This window comes from Lacerta agilis, chromosome 9 (assembly GCF_009819535.1).
Source record: "Lacerta agilis isolate rLacAgi1 chromosome 9, rLacAgi1.pri, whole genome shotgun sequence".
In the NCBI taxonomy this organism is placed as follows: domain Eukaryota; kingdom Metazoa; phylum Chordata; class Lepidosauria; order Squamata; family Lacertidae; genus Lacerta; species Lacerta agilis.
The window spans coordinates 68,679,534-68,699,481 of record NC_046320.1 but is presented as its reverse complement, the minus strand read 5'-3'; the positions used below and the strand labels follow the sequence as shown (position 1 = coordinate 68,699,481).

General features: G+C 46.4%; 2 protein-coding genes across 2 annotated transcripts in view; both read left to right on the top strand.

Annotated features, from left to right (window-relative positions):
• Positions 1 to 11,755, top strand: part of DDRGK1 (DDRGK domain containing 1) — a 39,418-nt gene extending 27,663 nt beyond the window's left edge. Inside the window, exons 6-9 of the mRNA XM_033161018.1 lie at positions 3,947 to 3,985; positions 8,828 to 8,884; positions 10,323 to 10,371; positions 11,549 to 11,755. Of these exons, the coding sequence (XP_033016909.1) occupies positions 3,947 to 3,985; positions 8,828 to 8,884; positions 10,323 to 10,371; positions 11,549 to 11,721 (318 nt within the window). The 3' untranslated portion in view covers positions 11,722 to 11,755. The remainder of the gene's footprint in view (positions 1 to 3,946; positions 3,986 to 8,827; positions 8,885 to 10,322; positions 10,372 to 11,548) is intronic.
• A 1,949-nt stretch (positions 11,756 to 13,704) lies between these two features.
• On the top strand, positions 13,705 to 19,658 carry LOC117052614. The gene is made up of 4 exons (XM_033159585.1): positions 13,705 to 13,728; positions 15,043 to 15,466; positions 17,243 to 17,407; positions 19,456 to 19,658. Exons 1-4 carry the CDS (start codon positions 13,705 to 13,707, stop codon positions 19,656 to 19,658), a joined length of 816 nt encoding a protein of 271 aa, XP_033015476.1.
• The last annotated feature ends 290 nt before the right edge of the window (positions 19,659 to 19,948 follow it).

The window sequence follows — 19,948 nt, the reverse complement described above, 5'->3', positions numbered from 1 at the left end:
CAAGGCTGCCTTCAGATGTTTTCTAAATGTCAGGTAGTTATTTATCTCTTTGACCTCTGCTAGGAGGGTGTTCCACAGGGCGGGCGCCACTACCGAGAAGGCCCTCTGCCTGGTTCCCTGTAGCTTTGCTTCTCGCAGTCAGGGAACCCGCCAGAAGGCCCTCGGAGCTGGACCTCAGTGTCCGGGCAGAACGATGGGGGTGGAGACGCTCCTTCAGGTATACTGGGATAGTTGTAGGTGCTTCTCTTGAATAGATACAAAAGGTTGGATCCAGCTATGGCAGACACCTGATAGGACTACATCACACATTTCCATGGGTCTACCTTGTGTCTTGACTTGGCTGACTTCACCCCAAAGACCTCAGGGCTCAGAAGGCTTCTTTTTCCAGGTGAAATGCGTGTGCATCAGAGAGAGGGTCTTGGCATGTCAGCTGCGAGAGGTGGAATTATTAGATTGGCGCAGGACATGAGGGCAAAGACCCCCCGTTTAGATGAAGACTACGGCACGTTAAGAAGAAGTCAAGTTCCTAAAAGCAAAGATACATAAGAATCGATCAAAGTGACTCCCAGTTAGTGCTGGCATTTCGGCCAACGGGTCAGTTGAATAGTGTTAATTGGATGGTCAGCCGACCCACTTGTTATTTGGCTGCAGTCCAATATTATCAGATATCCCCCAAAACGTCACTGTCTCAGTTGTGACAATCATTCTCGGCTTAGTAAATCAGAATTTATGGAGCTGGGAGTAAGTGTCTTTCTTCCCGCAGCAGGCAGGCTTCTTCGTGAGTATCCTTGCTCGCGTGAAGTCCGGTTTCGTCCAAAGCAGAGAACTTTCCCCTAATGTCAATTAACAAATAGGATAACGAGCCAGGATAAGACGCTCCTTGGGTGATGCTTGGGCAGCCTTAGCCTACCTTATTTTGCAGGGCTGTTGCGAGTTTAAAATGGGGACTTTCTAAGGAGGTAATGAAATAAATGGTTACATGTCTTTCGGCAAATAACAACTATTACTCTATAATAAAATAATTGCTTTAAAAAAAAAGGAAATAGCAGTATCGCTGCACAATAACTGCTATCTGTAACTGACACTCAAACCTCTTGATAGTTTTATTCTTGGTTGATGTCATAATGCTAAATTGATTTTTTTTTAAAGAAAACAAATAATTTGATAAAACACTATGCTTCTTTTTGAGATTCCTGCGTTGCAGGGGTTTGGGGTAGATCACCCTCGGAGCCCCTTCCAACTTTACGATTCTATGATTTGACTGGCGAAGTGGACAAATACTTTATTTTTTATTTTTTGGACTGGTCAGATGCCCAGCCCTTCTCTCACCGGCTTCTGCTTAGGCCGTATGTCAGTCTAAAAAATAAAATTAAAAAGTACCAGGAGCACAGAAGGTCCAGGATTCAACACCGTAGAGTCTTAGTAATTCAGCGTTCTCTGCCGTTGAATCATTAAACAAACAGCAGTGTGTCATCCCAAGTCTCTTTCATGTTGATTGTTGCAGCCCATCAATGCCGCCAGCTAAATTTTGCTCTCAGGTGGAACATGAACAGACTCTGCTGGAAGCGAGGGTGTGGAACAATTTCCTCTGTTAAGAGCAAATACGATCTTGAGTAGGTGGCAACCTTCTAAGGTCACGTCGCATGAATTTTCATTTTCCCTTGTGCCAAAGTTTTTTTTTAAAAAAATTGCAAGCTTATGGGTCAAGTGATAGTCCTTTCCCCATAGTTTTATTTACAGAGGGCGATGGCCAACATAGTCCTACTCAGAGTAGACCCACTGAAATCAGTGGGCGTAAGTATGACTACGTTGGATTGCACCCAAAGATATTCATAAACTGGAAGGCGAGTGCTGTTAAAAAAATATTTCTGACACCAAAAGCCCAGACCATTTAATACCACATGCATTTACTAAGTTCCCTGCGCCAAATTCGACCCCACCCCGAGGTGATAATACCCTACGGTCTTTTGTTAGCTTGTGAAATAGACTTGCCGTCTTTGATGAATTCGTTTATTTTGCAAACTTTGGGGGCAGGGATGAGCCAGTCTGATACAAAAACAATTTATCATAAATATCTATCATGTTAGATTCCAGAGTAGCTTCATTTCTCCTCATTTTGTTGTTGACCCATAACATTTTGGCTGGCATTTCTAAACGCATACATCAGGCATAATAAAAAATAAAATAAAATAAATGTGAGTGTTACAACTGTTGCATTTTTAGCACTTAGGCTGCAATTCTTTGCCCAGTTACGTGGGAATAAGTCCCATTGAACTCACAGAGAGTTACTTCTGAATAGACACCTTTGCCCTATAGATTCTGATCCAAATTAATGGCCACCAATATGGAACCCAGGATTATATCCTCTTTTTTTTTAAAAAAAAAATGTATTTAATGCAGGTTTTTTTTTTTTAAAGCATGTTCATACAGTAGTTGCAAGGGGTCTGTCCATAAAAAATGCCAAATAGGATTTTGGTGTTCTCTTGTGAGTCTGTCTAATTTCGTTTTTTAAAAAGGAAGAAGTCAGTTGAGTACATAAACACACACAAAAGCCTTGAGCCTGCTCCAAAATAGTGGCTTAATTTTGTGGCCTTACAATAAGAGTTAAGACATTGTGCCTCTGAGCACATGCTCAGTCCAGGAATTTGTGGCCGGTGCCAGAACCAAGCTCGCAAGGCCTTTCATATGAAAATCCATTCCTGGTTCTCTTCCTCTCTCCCTACTCCCAGTATTCTTTATCATCAACTGGTTTTCAGCCAGGCATCGGCAACGTTATCCTGCCATGGGCCGGACCAAGCCCACGGAGAGTGTCCGTGAGTGGACATGCACATCCGTGATGTCGAAAATTGCGCCTGCGCAGAAGCGATTTTCGGCGTCTGGACATGTGCAGACATGATTTCCAGTATCTGCCCGTATGCAGACGAAATTTCCGGTGCCACTCGGCAAGTCCCCGCACCGCGCTGCAATGGTTTAGCACAGCGCGCGGGGGGCTTGCCGAGCGGACGGCTCGTGAGCTGGTAAAACTGCCTTCGTGGGCCACATCTGGCCCACGGGCCAGAGGTTGCCGACCTCTTTTAAGCCATTGCTCTTGTTAAACGATGGGGAGTCGGAAATCCAGAGCAATATACCACAAATCATCAGAGAGATATGCCAAGTGGTCTGCCCACTCCTGCGATTATTTACATGGTGCTTCAAAAATAAATACAGTATATGCGAAGAGAAATGGGGGAAGTCCCTGCCCCAATGAGCCTACAGACTCACCAGTTGAGATTGCAGAGGGTACACCAGGCATAGGCAAACTCGGCCCTCCAGATGTTTTGGGACTACAGTTCCCATCATCCCTGACCCACTGGTCCTGTTAGATAGGGATGATGGGAGCTGTAGTCCCAAAACATCTGGAGGGCCGAGTTTGCCTATTCCTGGGGTAGACCGAGGCAAGGGGACAGCAGTAAAGCAATGAGCATGCAGAGGTGCAGTCACACAAAACTGTGCTTTGGTTGCGGGTTTTCAGGAGGGATTTGAAGAGGAAGGAGGAGGTGAGACCATAAGTAAGATTTCGGGGAGGGAGCCCCATGGGCATGAGTTCCTAACAAATGCAGAGTCGTCTGAACACACCACATTTTTGCGTGGCGCCATCTACGAAAGTCATGCATGAGCCGATTTCATGACACATGGAAGCAAGACCTTGGCTCTCGGTGGCGGCGGAAAGCTTTTTAAGCCACTTCAGACAAAATCCACAATAAACCGGGTGGTCAGTTGCACGGCAGAAGTTTTTCCGAAAGCAGAATTACCCACCCGGACGTTCCTAACTCCAAGCAATGAGGGCCTTCTGCCACCGACACGGTTGGCCCTTTGGGTAGAAATCCAGGCAGAGATTGGTTTTATAATCTATTGCTTTTTTCCCCAGCAGCATCAGATTAATAATAGTTTCTTTTGCTGTACCTAGTCCCGCAGCTTCGTATCAGAACTTCTCGACTACATCAAGGTATGTTGCACTCCCTTTGCTCTTTCCCTTTAACAATGAATAAAATCCCTTTGCACGGCACACCTCTTCTTCAACAATCAAAGCACTGCATCTGTAAAATGGGTTCACTGCTCAGCTTGGTCTGCGGCAGAGAGCGCTGCATTGACTTTCTTCGATACTCTGCCCCTTCGGTCGCTCGCGTTCGTCAGCGGAACTGGGATCTGTATCTGCCGTTTGCAAGCCCAAACCGCAGCTCCTGGTACATTGGAGGTTTTTTAAACAGAGTTTGGACGGCCGCCTGCCAGGGTTTCTCCAGCTCGGTGATTCCTGCATTGTGTGGGGTTGGGCTAGACGACCCTTTGATTCCCTTCCAAGTGTAGAGTTCTGTGATCTTATGAGCTTTTCAGCCTGTGTGCAGCCCGGGTGCCGGGGAATGAAAGAAAAAGAGGCAGCAGGAATCTGAGAATACAAGCAAGGAAGGGCTAATGGCTTGCAGGGGAAGAAGTTTCAATGACTTGCCCCATTTTGGTCAGACGCATAACCTTCTCTTAATCATTAAGCTCAGGGAAAGCCGGCTTTCCCAGTTTGTAGCAGAGGGGCAATGCACAGCACTGACTGGTCAGCATTCGGGACAACAAGCCTTCCTACTCGACGGTGATTTTTTTAAAAAAAGTTTTAAGAAAACTGATTGGGGCATTTGAGGGGGAAACCCAACTCGCCCACACAATACATGAAGCACCAAAGAAATGTTTCATTGGATAAGCTTGTCATGAGCTTGGGAATAAAAATGCAACGCAGGCAGGCAGCTTTTAAATTGACATTGCTTTGGGAAATAAAGGCAGGGGGAAGCTGAACTCTGGGGGAATGCACAGACCTTCCTCTTGCTTGTACACACTGTGTATATTTGTGTTTGTGGGTAAGAGAGAGATTTGAAAAGGGCATTGTTGCAGTAGTGGGGAACCTGTGACCCTCTAGATGTTGGAAAATTCTAGCTCCTGGAATGGCCACTGCTCGTGCATGATGCTGGGAGTTGTAGTTCAGCAACACCTGAAGGGTGCCAGGTTTCTCAGCCCTGGTTTATCCTTTGAATGGATATTGGAAGGGGGCATTTGCAGAGGAATACAAGTGGAGTGTGTGTGTGCTTGTGGCATGGCGCTGTGCGGCAAGGAGTGTCCAGAGTGAGGAATCGACTCTTTATTGTCAAAAGTACACTTACAAGTTAGGAAAAAGGCATGTCCATCAGTCCTACATTGCTCAGCGACTCCTAGGTGTGCACCCAGCTTCTGTATCTCCCCGACCTGGGCTGTGCACAAGCAGGTAAAGGCTACACCTGCATGCCACCTGCTTCTGCTCCTCCCGCTTCAATCTTCTCCTGGTCCTGGAAGACAGTGGCGCAGGAGAGGTGTGGAAGCTCTTGACTACGTCAGCCTGACCTATCTCTCCCACCTGTCCTTGACTCTCCAATCCTGCAGCTTCTCCTGACTTTGACTCTCGTCTCCCAGCTATTGCAGGCTCTCCCTTCTTCCAATTCGGTCTCCGGCCTCCTTTCTCGCGGTGCCCACTCATCAGTGTCTAGCCAGTCCCCCGACAGCTTAACATTAGGCCACGATTCTCATCTCTGCCTTGTATTGTCAAGTTCCTTCCTTTATGATTCTCCTGTTTCTGTGGTGAATGAATCCGTACACCCCACCCCCTGCGCGCTCAAAGCACATTTTACACGATTAAAGGTAAAAGGTAAAGGGACCCCTGACCATTAGGTCCAGTTGTGGCCGACTCTGGGGTTGCGGCTCTCATCTCGCGTTACTGGCCGAGGGAGCCGGCGTACAGCTTCCGGGTCATGTGGCCAGCATGACTAAGCCGCTTCTGGCAAACCAGAGCAGCGCACGGAAACGCCATTTACCTTCCCGCCGGAGCGGGACCTATTTATCTACTTGCATTTTGACGTGCTTTCGAACTGCTAGGTGGGCAGGAGCTGGGACCGAGCAACGGGAGCTCACCCCGTCGCGGGGATTCAAACCACCGACCTTCTGATCAGCAAGCCCTAGGCTCTGTGGTTTAACCCACAGCACCACCCGTGTCCTTTTTACACGATTAAGGTCACATAAAACCTTTAACGCTGCTTCCCCTCCCTGTTCTTGCCCTTCAGGCTTTCAAACCTGAAAGCCTTAAACCACCAGGTTTAGTACTTGAAGCAATCCCTCCCACGCAGCCCAGATGAAAGCAGAAGATTACCTTTTGTCATATCTCTGCTGACTGAAAGCTTTTCTCAAGAGGAGAAAAAGCAGAGCATGAAACACCCGATTCTGGCTTTGGCATTAGCTAGTTGGCGGGACAGCGGCTGTTTGTAAGAAGAGCTCTCTTGGCTGTTTGTAAGAAGAGCTCTCAAGCCTCCTGCTCTCACAGTAAACAGCCAGATGCGTGCGAAAAGCCCATTGAGCAGGACCTGAGTGCTTGTTCCTCTGAGGCATGAACAAGGCGGAGGAGAGATTGTCTCTATGCATGCACAGTCTATGATTGCTTGGGGAAAACCCTGGAGAGGAAGGGGACTTACCGTATTTTTCGCTCCATAGGGAGCACCGGACCATAGGGCGCACCTCATTTTTAGAGGAGGAAACAAGAAAAAAAATATTTTTCTGGTTTTCCTCTTCTAAAAGCTATGTTTTTTTGAGGATCAGCTAAAAGTTTTGCAGCTTTTTTTGCAAAGGGGGAAAAGCAAAGCTCCTTTTGCAAAGGGGGAAAAGCAAAGAGGAAAAGCCCCATTTTTATGGGGTTCAACTCACATTTCTGCAGCTTCTAAAGGAAAGGGAGCCTTTTCTACAGTTTCCAGACAGATAATCTAATCAGCCAGTCACATGTTGCTGGGGAAACAAACAACCTCCTTCTGCAGCACATTCAACAAAGGAGGCCTGGGCAAGGGGGCGGGGCTGAAAGGGAGCCGGGGACTCTTATCTCTCGCCCGATCTCTTGCTGATCAGCTGCTGAGTGGGGTCTTTTCAACACCCCCTTTTCTCTTCGTAAAATAAAAAGCATGATCCTCTTTTGGCCCCTGGGCAATTCAGCTCCAGGGACCACCATTTGCTCCATAAGACACACAGATATTTCCCCTTACTTTTTAGAAGGAAAAAAAGTGCGTCTTATGGAGTGAAAAATACGTTAGATGGCTGGGAAGGCAGGGGCCTTCAGTCTCAGCACCTGCTTCATGGGAGCAAGAGATGCTGGCGATGAGTTGCTGCGCTCATTAGGGCTGTAGTAATAGTAGTAGTAATAATAAAAATGAATTATTTATTTATTTATTTATTTATACCCCAACCATGTGGCTGGGTTTCCCCAGGCACTCTGGTGGCTCCCAAAATAATATTAAAAACACAATAAAACATCAAACATTAAAAACTTCCCTAAACAGGGTTGCCTTCAGACGTCTTCTAAAAGTCATAAAGTTGTTTATTTCCTTGACATCTGATGGGAGGGCGTTCCACAGGGCGGGCGCCACTACTAAGAAGGCCCTCTGCCTGGTTCCCTGCAACATCACTTCTCACAGTGAGGGAACTGCCAGAAGGCCCTCGGAGCTGGACCTCAGTGTCCGGGCTGAACAATGGGTGTGGAGACGCTCTTTCAGGTATACTGGGCCGAGGCCGTTTAGGGCTTTAAAGGTCAGCACCTTTGTCCTGTGCAGATCACTTTTTTCCAATAAAGAGTTAACTCCAATGTGCACAGTGTGATTTACTGCCGGCTAGCTCCCCACACGCCTGCTCCCTATCACCAACCCGGTCAGCAATCTGGCTGCAGCTTTATGAGCCAGTAGAAGTTTCTGAGCCCTTTTTAAAGGCAGCCCCATGTAGAGCAGGTTGCAGTAATCCAAGCGGGATGGAACTAAGGCATGTGCTGGCACATCAGACATCTCAAGGAATGGGCTCAGCCGGCACACTAGCTTTAAATGTGCCAATTCACTCCTGGCTACCACAGAGACTTGAGCATCCATGCTCAGGGCTTAGTCCAGGAGCATGTGCTAACTGTGAGCCTCAGGAGGAGTGTAACCCCACGCAACACAGGCTGAATCCCTGTTCCCTGTTCTGTCTTACACGGCTGACCAAGAGTTTCGATTTCATTCACCCTCATCCAGCCCACCACGGCTGTTGTTGTGTAGGTGACTATGGGCTGTCGGGAACAGGCAGGCAGCATCCTGGCTGCGTTGTCCTGGCAAAGCTGGTGCCCAGCTGGGCAGGACCAAAGTTGGCATTCTTCCCCCTTAATCCCTTTAGAAGAAGATATGCAGAACCCTGGCAGTTCCAAGCTCTGAGAACTGGTTTTCATGGACTGGTTCCAGTTCAGTATGTTCAGTCCATAATGCTCAGTTCTCTAGCTCGGCTGCATCTGACTTCATAACTTGGGGACTTGGATAGGCTGGCCTTTATCCGAAGAGATGGGATTATTTGTTTACACACTGTACATTTCCCTTTCATTTTTTAAGGACTGCTATTCACAATGGTTATTGTTTTTTAGCCAACTTTGCATTTGGAAAAGTGTCTGTAGGGATAATAATTACCAAGCGCCCAGTGTAAGATTTTGGGCTGTTTTCCATTGAGTTGCAATTACTGCTCATGCTGCTGAGATCAAGCAGAAAACCAATTATTTTGACAAATGTATTTACATTGGTATCATCAAAAAATATTCAGCGACATTAATCTTGGACAGCAAACAACAGTTTCTTCAGCAATATTTATCATTTCTGTCAAAACTGAATTCCCAAAATCTTTCACCAACTGATAATATAGTACGTACCAAAGTCCAGTTTGTGTTAAAATAAAGCTGCAGAATGTGCACTGTTTGACTCGCTAATTTCAGTTTTTTGCCTCTTCCTCATAGAGTGCCAAAGTGGTTCTTTTGGAGGACCTGGCCTCCCACCTGGGCATAAGGACACAGGTACGTGTTTGCAATCCAGGCCACAGGTGCATCAGCGACAGAGACACCGCCAATCCAATCCATATGTTTTGACACTGATCTCATGGGATGGTGTCTTATCAGGACTGTATGTCCTTGCTGTTGGCATCCAGCGACGTTTGCTGGGGAAATGCGCTACCCTGTGTTATCATAGCACAGGGGAAGGGTTCCTGAACATAATGCGAAAATTTGACACAGGAAATGAGAAAGCCCTAAATCTAGGATTCTCGCCAAATGCCACTCTTGCTGTGGATTCTGAAAAAGCCAATGAAATCGTGCGCCAATGCATCTGGAATACCTAGTTGCAAAATTATATAAGTGCAGCTTCTATTTTTTCCAACTGTTAGAATCAGGGCGTGCTCTTCTTCTTGGTGATCATCTGATCCATCTGACTATTCTAAAATTTAGGAAAGCATTTACCTAGGCTAAATTTACCGTAATGCGCTTCCATCTGCAGTACAGGAGGGTAGTTACAACAATGCCATACAGTGGACACTTATGCCCCTGTCAAACAGAGAAAACAGAAAATGTGGAACATGTTTCATTGCATGTCCTATTCTTCCTATTGTGATATCCAACTTAACACCTTAAGTTGCTCTTCATCATTAAATTATAATTGTTTTATAGTTCTCCCATCCGTTTTTATATTCTGCATTGTTTTTAAATTCTGTATGGCGCTGTGGGTTAAACCACAGAGCCTAGGGTCTGCTGATCAGAAGGTCGGCGGTTCGAATCCCCGCGACGGAGTGAGCTCCCGTTGCTCGGTCCCAACCCCTGCCCACCTAGCAGTTCAAAAGCACGTTAGAGTGCAAGTAGATAAATAGGTACCGCTCCGGCGGGAAGGTAAACAACGTTTCCGTGCGCTGCTCTGGTTCACCAGAAGCGACTTAGTCATGCTGGCCACATGACCCGGAAGCTGTATGCCGGCTCCCTCGGCCAGTAACGCGAGATGAGCACTGCAACCCCAGAGTCGGACATGACTGGACCTTTTATTTAATATTGTACTTAATGTATCATACTGTGTTTTATGTATTTTCCTTTCTTCCTACCTTCTCAACTTGTTATTGGTCAAAATAAGTAAATTTGTAGGCATTCCTTCTTTGCCTTTAATGTATGCTGATGTGTAAGAGAAATGCAGACTTTCCCAAGTCCAATCCCCAACCCCTTCCAGGAAGCAGCTCTTACTGAAATCCTGGGGAGCCACTGCCAGTGATTCTGAGCTACGTGGACCAGTGGCTTGACTTGGCCACTTCCTGGATTCCTCTCTTGACTGGCTTCTGTGCTTTCTGGGTGTCCCCTGAAGCAGACACTTGTCGGGCCTTTGTGGAAAGGCTGGTGTGTTGTGGTGTTGTCTGAAAACATGCCTCTGCACCTGGAAATGTGATATTTGCTGCTTACAGGGTTTGTTTTTCCTCAACAGGATGCAATTAACAGAGTGCAAGACCTGATGGCAGATGGAACGCTCACAGGTAACAGTGAAAACATTATGGGGCTCGAACGCCTTGTGTATACTGAAGCAGCAATATAGCAGCAGCAGCACCTGAACATCTCCGGTTCATTATTTTAGATATTCAGCTGCTGTTTCAGCTTGGTAACATCCCAGTGCTGAAAATGTCAGCAGTCAGAGTAAAAATAGTTGCAGATGGGTCCAAATTGTTGTTGTTGTTTATTCGTTTAGTCGTGTCCAACTTTTCGTGACCCCTTGGACCACAGCACGCCAGGCACTCCTGTCTTCCACTGCCTCCAGCGGTTTGGTCAGACTCATGTTGGTAGCTTCGAGAACACTGCCCAACCATCTCGTCCTCTGTCATCCCCTTCTCCTTGTGCCCTCCATCTTTCCCAACATCAGGGTCTTTTCCAGGGAGTCTTCTCTCCTCATGAGGTGGCCAAAGTCTTGGAGCCTCAGCTTCAGGATCTGTCCTTCCAGTGAGCACTCAGGGCTGATTTCTTTAAGGATGGATAGGTTTGATCTTCTTGCAGTCCATGGGACTCTCAAGAGTCTCCTCCAGCACCATAATTCAAAAGCATCAATTCTTCGGCGATCAGCCTTCGTTATGGTCCAGCTCTCACTTCCATACATCCAAATTAGCACAACTTAAACGTCAAGGGTTAAAAACAGAATAAAACATTAAACATTAAAAAAAAATCCCTGAACAGGGCTGCCTTCAGGTGTCTTTTAAAAGTCAAATAGTTGTTTGACATCTGGTGGGAGGGCATTTCACAGGGAGTGTGCCAAGAAGCCTGCTGTGTTCCTATACTGGAGTGGAGGAGATGCTTAAAAAGAAGGCAGATTGAATTTTTGTAGAGGAGGCCATCAACTCTTTCCTCCTCCATCAAGCAACCTGCTCCAGGCAACACATCCTGCCTCGCCCTTGGCTGGTGATGATAGAGTGATGTAGGCAAATCTGCCAAGAAGAGTAAATGCAAACCCACCCACCCCCATTAATTAGTGGGACACTTAAAATCACATTTAGGGCCCTAATGGAACCAATTTGTCAATTAGAGGTTACAGGCCTAGTACTTATTATCTTGCAGCCAAACCCAAACCTTTGGAGACGGACTGATTAAGAAACCCTAGCTAGGCGATAAAATGAATGTAAAAAGTGCAGCCTGTGGAGCTTAATTCGAGTTTGGCCTTGCCTCTAGGCGTAATCGATGACAGAGGAAAGTTCATCTACATCACGACGGAGGAAATGACGGCCGTGGCCGACTTCATTCGGCGGAGGGGACGCGTCTCCATTACAGAACTGGCCCAGCAGAGCAATTCTCTCATCAACCTGGAACCTGAGGCCAGAGCAATCGCTAAGGGGGTGGCATAAAAAGGCAAAAAAAAATTACATGCGCAGAAGAAATAAAGTGTGGTTATAAAACGTGTAAGGTCTCCATCGAGTTTTTGTTTTCTTCCTTCTTGTCGTTTCATTTATACGCCACTTAATGCCACGGTGGCTTCTAAGCAGTTTACAAAACCCGAATGCCAACCGTACAACATTATTAAAATGCGGTGTTGTTTTATGTACTTTCTTAAGCTTGTTCAGTACCATACAGAATCAGAAGACGGATGTTGTCGCTGTTGTGTTTTTTTTTAAATCAGAATAATTAAAATACGTAATGAAGTGGTCTCTTTATAAACTATGCAATAAAATAATCAAATTAAAACAGGAGACTCAGGTGAAGAAATCACCTGATTTCTTGGCAGAAGGCCAAAATAGTGTGTTAAAAAAAAGTATGTATATATATATATATATATATATATATATATATATATATATATATATATATATATATGACAAATAATTTCTTTGTTTGTTAAGTGGTGTCATCATTCCCTCTGCTCCTTTTTGCACCGTGAGTACCATTGTTTCTAGTACCAGTGTCACCGTCCACAAGAGAGAGGTATCGGTAGGATTGAACAAACCGACAGGTTTGCAGAAGTCCAAAAAATAAAATAAAATAATGTTTCATGAGGAGAGAGAAATGCCAGAAAAGCAGAGGAAACCTCCAGACAATATGATGAGGACTTTGACGTAATATTTGGAATTAGGGGCATTCAATAAGGTTGAGTAAACACTTACAATTGATGTAAAAAGGATAAGAGAATACTATTGGATATAATGAATTTGATATAAAGGGTAATATAGCAAGCAGGGAAAGGAAATGTGTTAAAAACCAGAAGAAGAAATTGAGGGAAGTTGCGGGGGTGGGAAATCTGGGGACTCTTCAGTATGTGATTTGATATGTTATTATAATGATGGAATTGTAAGACCTAATAAAAGATTATTTAAAAACAAACAATGAAGTTGAATGGAAGGTTCCAGAGAAACAAAAGGAAGTCCCTTTTTTTTTTGAATATTTGTTGAACATAAGAACAACAGAGGGCTTTGTGGGTGCCAGAGGAAGACCACAAGGATACCATTGGACCCACAGCACCACACTGTCAACCCCTAGAGTAGGCTCATGATTTTAGGGCAGAAAAACTACCCAAATAGCACATCTTGCCGGATTATTAGAAATAGCAGCGTTGCACACAAAATTCAACGAAGATGTCTAACATTATAGATGCAGAGCCACTTCCTATTTAATACACAGCACATTTTCTCACCGGGTCTGGTTTCTGGGGCGCACTGAATGTATATACTTAATAATAATAAAGCACTTCTGTCAGAAATCCCTGTTGGAGTACTTGAATCTCAGTGCTGCCTTGCTCAGAAGTTGATTTTTGATTTTTGAAAACTGAATAATTTGGTGAAAGGTTTGTGCAACTAGATAGCTTCCCCCCCCCCCCAATGACATATAGCCTTCTTGGTGGCAGATTCAGTGTGGGTGGAGATTTAGTGTGGGTGGATGGGAGTTGGAGCCCCACAACATCAGAACACGAGAGCCTGCAGGATCAGGCCAACGGCCCATCTAGTCCGCCATCCTCTTCTCACAGTGGCGCAATGCTCCAGTGGGAAACCTGCTATCAGGATTCGAACACAAGAGCCCTCTCCCCCTCCTGTGGCAACTGGTATTCAGAAGCATCACTAGCCAACATGGCTAGTAGCCATCGAAAGACCTCTGCCATGAATTTGTCCAATCTTTTAAAGCCATCCAAGCTGGCGGCCATCCCTGCCTCCTGAGGGAGCGAGTTCCACAGCTCAGCCATGTGGCGGGCCTACAGTTCCCCGTCGCTGGTGCTGATGTGACCGGTGCGCGGCAGCTGTGGCAACAGAACAGTTGCCCTTCCATTGTTTTGCCTCAGAGGTTCTCTGGGCCGCTCTCGCTTCCGCGCACAGCCACATGGGACTGGAGGGGAACTCGCAGCCATGCCGCTACAGAAGGAAGTCTCGGTGAGCCACCATGCACAGGGCGCAAGGCGCCTGTGGGGAGGTTGCGGTTGGGGCTGGAGAGCGCAACCTCCCTTGAGCGCATAACAGTTGCGGAGCAACAGTTGAGGCTGGGCCTGAGGCACAGGCCTAAGGAGCCGGCGTCGTGTGTGCGCAGGCAAAGGCCTTGCGCCTCGGGCGTCCGTGTATGTGGCAAAGCAAAGGCCTTTCCGAAGGCTGGGCCAAGCCAATAAAAGGGGCCAAGCCGTGAGGCCAGAATCCATGCCATAAGTGAGAGGTTAGGCCTCAGATTGAGGCCCCAGGAGGCATGGGCTTCTCGCAGGGCCTTCCCAAGACATTTTGCGGCCTGAGGCGGAGGACAAGATGGCGCACTCCCCCAAGGTTCGCGGACACAGGAGCCACAAGCTATATGGCGGCCATTCCCTCATGATTAAAAAAATAGGCTGTCCTGGTTTTCAGACCCTCCCAAGTGTCCCTATTTTCCAGAGACAATCCCAGATTTACAGAAGCCATAATTTTTTTTAGCCTGGAATGTCCCACTTTCCCTTAGGATGCCCCTATTTTTAATCTCTGTTGGAAGCTGCCCAGAGTGGCTGGGGAAGCCCAGCCAGATGGGCAGGGTACAAATTATTATTATTATTATTATTATTATTATTATTATTATTATTATGATGATGATGATGATGATGTTGGAGTGGTTCCTAACTTCTTCTTTTTTTGGGCCATGCCCCACCTAAGCATCTCTAAAATCCTGGTGCCACCCCCCACCCCCCGTGACATATAATTCTTGTTATTCAAAAAGTGAACTCCTATTCACGTGGAGGAAGCCTAAAAGGCCATTAACTGTTAATAACTCATTCTCGAATTCCGCCCCCCCCCCCTTTAATGTGCCCCAGGTTGGGATGTTTTTTTAAATGTTTAATTATGTTTTTATGAATGTCGGAGGCCATCCAGAGTGGCTGGGGCAATCCAGTCAGATGGGCAGGGTCTAAATAATAAAATGATGATGATGATGGAGGAATAGGACGTCCCAATTTGCATCAGAGAAATGTTTTTTCTGGGATACTTGCGGGATATGTTACACGGGGCCAAAGACAGCTTCAGATTTTCCACGGGAAGGAGGCCTGCAGCAATTGTGAAAAATAGCTTCCTGGGTGCATTGAGAGCCACAGTGGGCAGGACACAGAGAAACATAGAGCCATAGAGTTGGAAGGGACCCCTGGAGGTCCTCTAGTCCAACCCCATGCAATGCAGGAACCTCAACCCGAGCATCCATGGCATGTATGGAACTGGCCCCACCCTTTGTCTTTGCGGCAGGTCCATGAATGCAAGTCGCACAAAGGTGCAATCCCGGCGGAGTCTGCAGAGCTGCTGAGCGTCCTGCTGCGGGCGAGAGGCATACGGGCCCGCTCCATCCACGAACAGCTCCACAGCTTGTCTCTGCCCACCATCTACTGCCTGCTGGCTGCTCTGATGCAGTGCCTGAGCCTGGTCAGCCTCTGCGTGGCCGTTTCCCTGCTCAAGTGGGTGGCCGTGGTTCAATACCCGTACACCAGGCAGCCAAAACGGTGGGTAACGTACAATTTCGGGGTGCCCGACGTGGTGGAAGTGTACGAGACCCAGCAAAGCAACGGCACGGACATTCGTAAGAGGACCTTCTCCCCAAACAGCCCCTGCTCCTGCGCCGTTTCAGGGTGGGAGGGGATTCTGCACGAAGGGGGCCCAAATCTAGTCCATATAGGTATCGAACCCACAACCTTGGTGTTAATCAGCTAGGCGTAGGTGGGTGTGTTTTCTTTACGTTGCTTTCAATTGCTCTTGTGGTTCGCTGTTCAAACTATTTTAAAATTAGGAGTTCAACCCCACCCCCACCCCACCCCTCTAAAAGTATATTTAAATCACTTGCTTTTCATAAAGCTTTTGCAAAAGCTCAGTTTGTTTTGCTGAAGGCTTGTATTTTTGTCCATTGTTGTCATAAATTATTGTTTCGGCGCTGAGTGAATAGTGAATACAAAGTTCTACTCCCTGAAGACCCTGGACTTGCTACTTTGACAAAACAGGTTGAGCCATTTGCTGAGCAGACACCATAGCACAGACTCTGCTGTGCTGTTCCCTCTCTCTGAGTCCTTTTCAGAAATTCTTCTTCTTCTTCTTCTTCTTCTTCTTCTTCTTCTTCTTCTTCTTCTTCTTCTTCTTCTTCTTCTTCTTCTTCTTCTTCTTCTTTCTTCCCTGACAGTGAAGGCCATTTACAGATAAAAATAAGAGCAGCTAAAAACACAGGGGGGAACAACTGAAAATCAATTAAACATTGATATAATTAAAACAGCACGGCACCACCCTTTTCATTAAAAGCAATCAGTCCCCAAAAGCCTGTTGGAACAAGAAATCTTCACTTGCCAGCAAATGAACAACAAGGAGGGGGCCAGTTTGACTTCTTTAGGGAGGTTTAACAAACCAGGTTTAACAAACCAGAGCATCTCTAGATAAAAGTGCCATGGGTACCACATGCTAGGTTAGGACCTCTGCTGCCAGTCAGAACAGACAGCCTTGGGGTTAGGTAGATCCAGCATCCTGTTCTCACAAGATGTAGCCGACCAGATGCCTGTGTCAAACCAACAAGCAGGACCTGAGCACAAGAGCACTTTCCCTTTCTGTGGTTTCCAGCAACTGGTATTCGGAAGCATCGTTGCCTCCGACTGGAGGCACAGAAGAGCCATCCTGGCCAGGAGCCATCAACAGCCCTCTTGTCCGTGAATTTTTCACAGTTTGTCCTCTTTTAAAGCCATCTAGGTTGGTGTCCACCACTGCCTCCTGTGGCAGTGAGTTCCATAGTTTAACGGAGAGGTGGCCATAGCATGTAGCAGAGCATCTGATTTGCATGCAGAAGGACGTGAGTTCAGCCCCCAGCATCTCCATTTAAAGTTAGGAAAGGCTTTTGTCGTGGCTGAATGAAATGTTGGAAAGCTACTCCTCTCAGCCTGGACAGTTTGGTAGTCTAATTATCTGACTCTGTATCAGGCAACTTCCCGTGTTCCTCAATAAGCTCACCAAACTACACTTCCCAGGATTCTTGGGGGGGGCTTGGCAGTTGGGGTGAAAAAATGGGTACAAACTGATTCTGTTTTTTGAGCAGATGCGTTGTGCTTTACAGAGCCTAGGGCTTGCCGATCAGAAGGTCGGCGGTTTGAATCCCCGTGACAGGGTGAGCTCCCGTTGTTCGGTCGCAGCTCCTGCCCACCTAGCAGTTTGAAAGCACGTCAAAGTGCAAGTAGATAATAGATACCGCTCCAGCAGGAAGGTAAACGGCGTTTCCGTGTGCTGCTCTGGTTCATCAGAAGCGGCTTAGTCATGCTGGCCACATGACCCAGAAGCTGTACGCCGGCTCCCTTGGCCAGTAACGTGAGATGAGCACCGCAACCCCAGAGTCGGACACAACTGAACCAAATGGTCAGGGGTCCCTTTACCTTTACCTTTACAGTTTGCCATATGAATTTTCCTCTCCTTTCTATTCCGACAGCGCAAGTTCATTTCTTTCCCAACACTGTTTTCATCCCGTGGTTTATCAGCGTTTGTTTCATGGGCATGTTCTTGGGCTTTGTGGCTATTCTCCTGGATTTCATGGAAATTGAGAGCCTAGGCAGGCATAAAATGGCCGTTGCCACCTGCCTACACTTTTCATCAGGTAATTTGCCATTTCCTACGTAGACTTGCCGGTTCTTTTGCACCTAACACTGATAAGGGACAGTTTCAACTCAATCCATAATTGCATTGGCATTAAAAAAAAACAACTGAGCAAGGAAAATCTTCAATTTGTATGCACAGCTGGCTCACAGAAGAGAGCGGCCCTTGCGTGCTTTCTCCCGACTCGACGTGTTCCGTGGCTCACAGAACAATGAGTGACTGCTGTGGGGAATGGAAAACCGAGGTGGAGGAATGCAATGGGGAAATCTGGGAGAGGGCATGGCTGGCTTGAACCCTGGACAGGAACACCCCACACAGCAATGTGTTCTTGCAGGTCCCAGTTGTTTTCATAGTTGTTGTGGAAGATGCACAAGTGAATAAGGCACAAGACATGGAAAATTCCCAAAAAGCTCACAGTCAAAATCTAGGCGTCAGTGACAGAACAAAAGTAACGGGTATAAATTTTCTGGGTGTGCCTTGCACATTCATCCACAAAGAGAAGGCAGAGTAGATTTTAAATTTAATTTATACCTGACCCACCCATATCTCTCCAAATTGGGCCCTGTGAGATCACAATGTGACTGAGAGTAGTTTAATAAGACTTTGCCTGCCATACAGATGGAATCTACACACATATAAAAACCGTTCTGAAAATGTTTTTTTTAAAAAAACAAACAAACATTGAGTTTTCCATAAGTTTTGCCGTCGCCATCTAGTGTCCCGTATATTGCACTTAAAACACACTTAAAACCAGCTGTATAGCTGAGTCCATAGTGAGAAGGGGATTGTGGGGAATTTAATGGAGACAAATGCAACTAAGCATAGATTGGCAGTAAGCAACGGGGTTAAGAATGATGCTGTATTTGTCTGCACTAATTTTCCCACACCCTACATGCCATGGAGCGGGATCCGCCTCACATTTATGTCAACAACTTTGCTGGCTCAGGGTATCAATAATCCCAAGCTGGGCTGAACATTTGGGGGAAGGCTGTAGGTCCGTTGTAAAGGATCTGTCTTCCACACAGTGGCTCCCAGGTTCCTTCCCTGGCATCTTGAGGTAGGACTGGGAACAACCCGTACCTGGAATGCTGGAGAGCTGCTGCCAGTCAGTGTTGACAACACTGCGTCAAATGGACCGATGGTCTGACTCTGTATAAGGCAGCTTCTTGCAGTGATGGGGGCTGGGGCGGTTCCTTCCCTGGTTGTGGAACTCACACCCTCTGGAGATAAGGCATAACAGAAGGCAATAAAAGATAATAAATTTATTATTATTATTATTATTACACCTTTTTCATGCAGGCATTTGGGTGCAACACTGTAGGTGGAATCTGTTTTCTTTTTATTGCTGCTGAACCTGTTTCATTGGTTGAATGGCTTTTAACTGACATTTAGATTTTATATATATAAAAAAAATTCCTTCCAGTAGCACCTTAAGAGACCAACTAAGTTTGTTCTTGGTGCCTCAGTATGAGCTTTCGTGTGCTTGCACACTTCTTCAGATACACTGAAACAGATGTCACCAGACCCTTATATATAGTGAGAGGGTGGGGAGGGGTATGACTCAGAAGGGTGGTGGGAATGGGGGATAGGCTGATAGCTGTGGTAAACCTGTTGACAACTGTTAACAACTGCAATTGGTCTTACAGGAAAAAGCAAAGGGTGAGAAGGTTAAAAATAGCTTTGTCATATATAATAAGAATCCAATGTCTCTATTTAGACCAGGTCTCTCCATGGCTTTAAGTTTGGTAATGAGTTGCAACACATAGATTTTATGTGTTGTTTTAAATAGTTTTGTGCACCATCCTAAAATCCTTCTGGACGAAGGGGGGCTCAGGAGAGAGAGAGAGAGAGAGAGAGAGAGAGAGAGAGAGAGAGAGAGAGAGAGAGAGAGAGAGTTTAAGCACTGTGCATGGCTTCCCAGAACCAACAGCTGTCAGCAAATAGGCTCATAGCTGTCCTGTCTGCCTGTTCCATCTCTATGACACAAATAGGAAGAATTGCACTCCAATGAGACCTTTCTAATGACCTTTCTTTTCCCTCCCTCTGCAGCCATCTTCCTTGTAATCCTCCTTGGAATCTGTTGCTGGTGTTTTGTGACGGTTAACGAACGGCTCTATAGGGAAGATCTGATGAAAGCCGAGTTGCTCAGTTTCCTAGGAGAGAGTTTTTACATCGCCCTGCTGTCCCTTGCTTTCGTGAGCTTAGCTAGCACACTAAGCTTTCTGTCGATGAAGCTAGGCAGACAAGAATAGCGTCAGCGCAGCCGAAAACAGTGGAGAGAAGCCCACAACCTGCTGCACAATCTAAGCACCCTGTCAATGGTCTGGTTTGGATGCAGCACTCCCTGGTTCTGAAACCATGGTTTGTGAAGCCTGGAACAAAGGTGAAAACTATGAATTCACCCCTACTGTCATGTGGAAAGTCCTGGTTTGTTTAAGTTCCAAAACGGGAACTCTGGTTTGCTGTTAGTGTACTAGCTAGGATATTAAGTGATGATTGTCAACCAGTGTTGTCCATTTTGTGTGTAGTGGGGAATTCTGGT

Excerpts from the sequence above, each read along its gene's own strand:
- LOC117052614 (XM_033159585.1), top strand. The coding sequence starts at position 13,705 with ATGCCGCTACAGAAGGAAGTCTCG. Across the intron at positions 13,729-15,042 it reads CGCTACAGAAGGAAGTCTCG|GTCCATGAATGCAAGTCGCA; the intron begins GTGAGCCACCAT and ends TCTTTGCGGCAG. Across the intron at positions 17,408-19,455 it reads CTGCCTACACTTTTCATCAG|CCATCTTCCTTGTAATCCTC; the intron begins GTAATTTGCCAT and ends CTCCCTCTGCAG.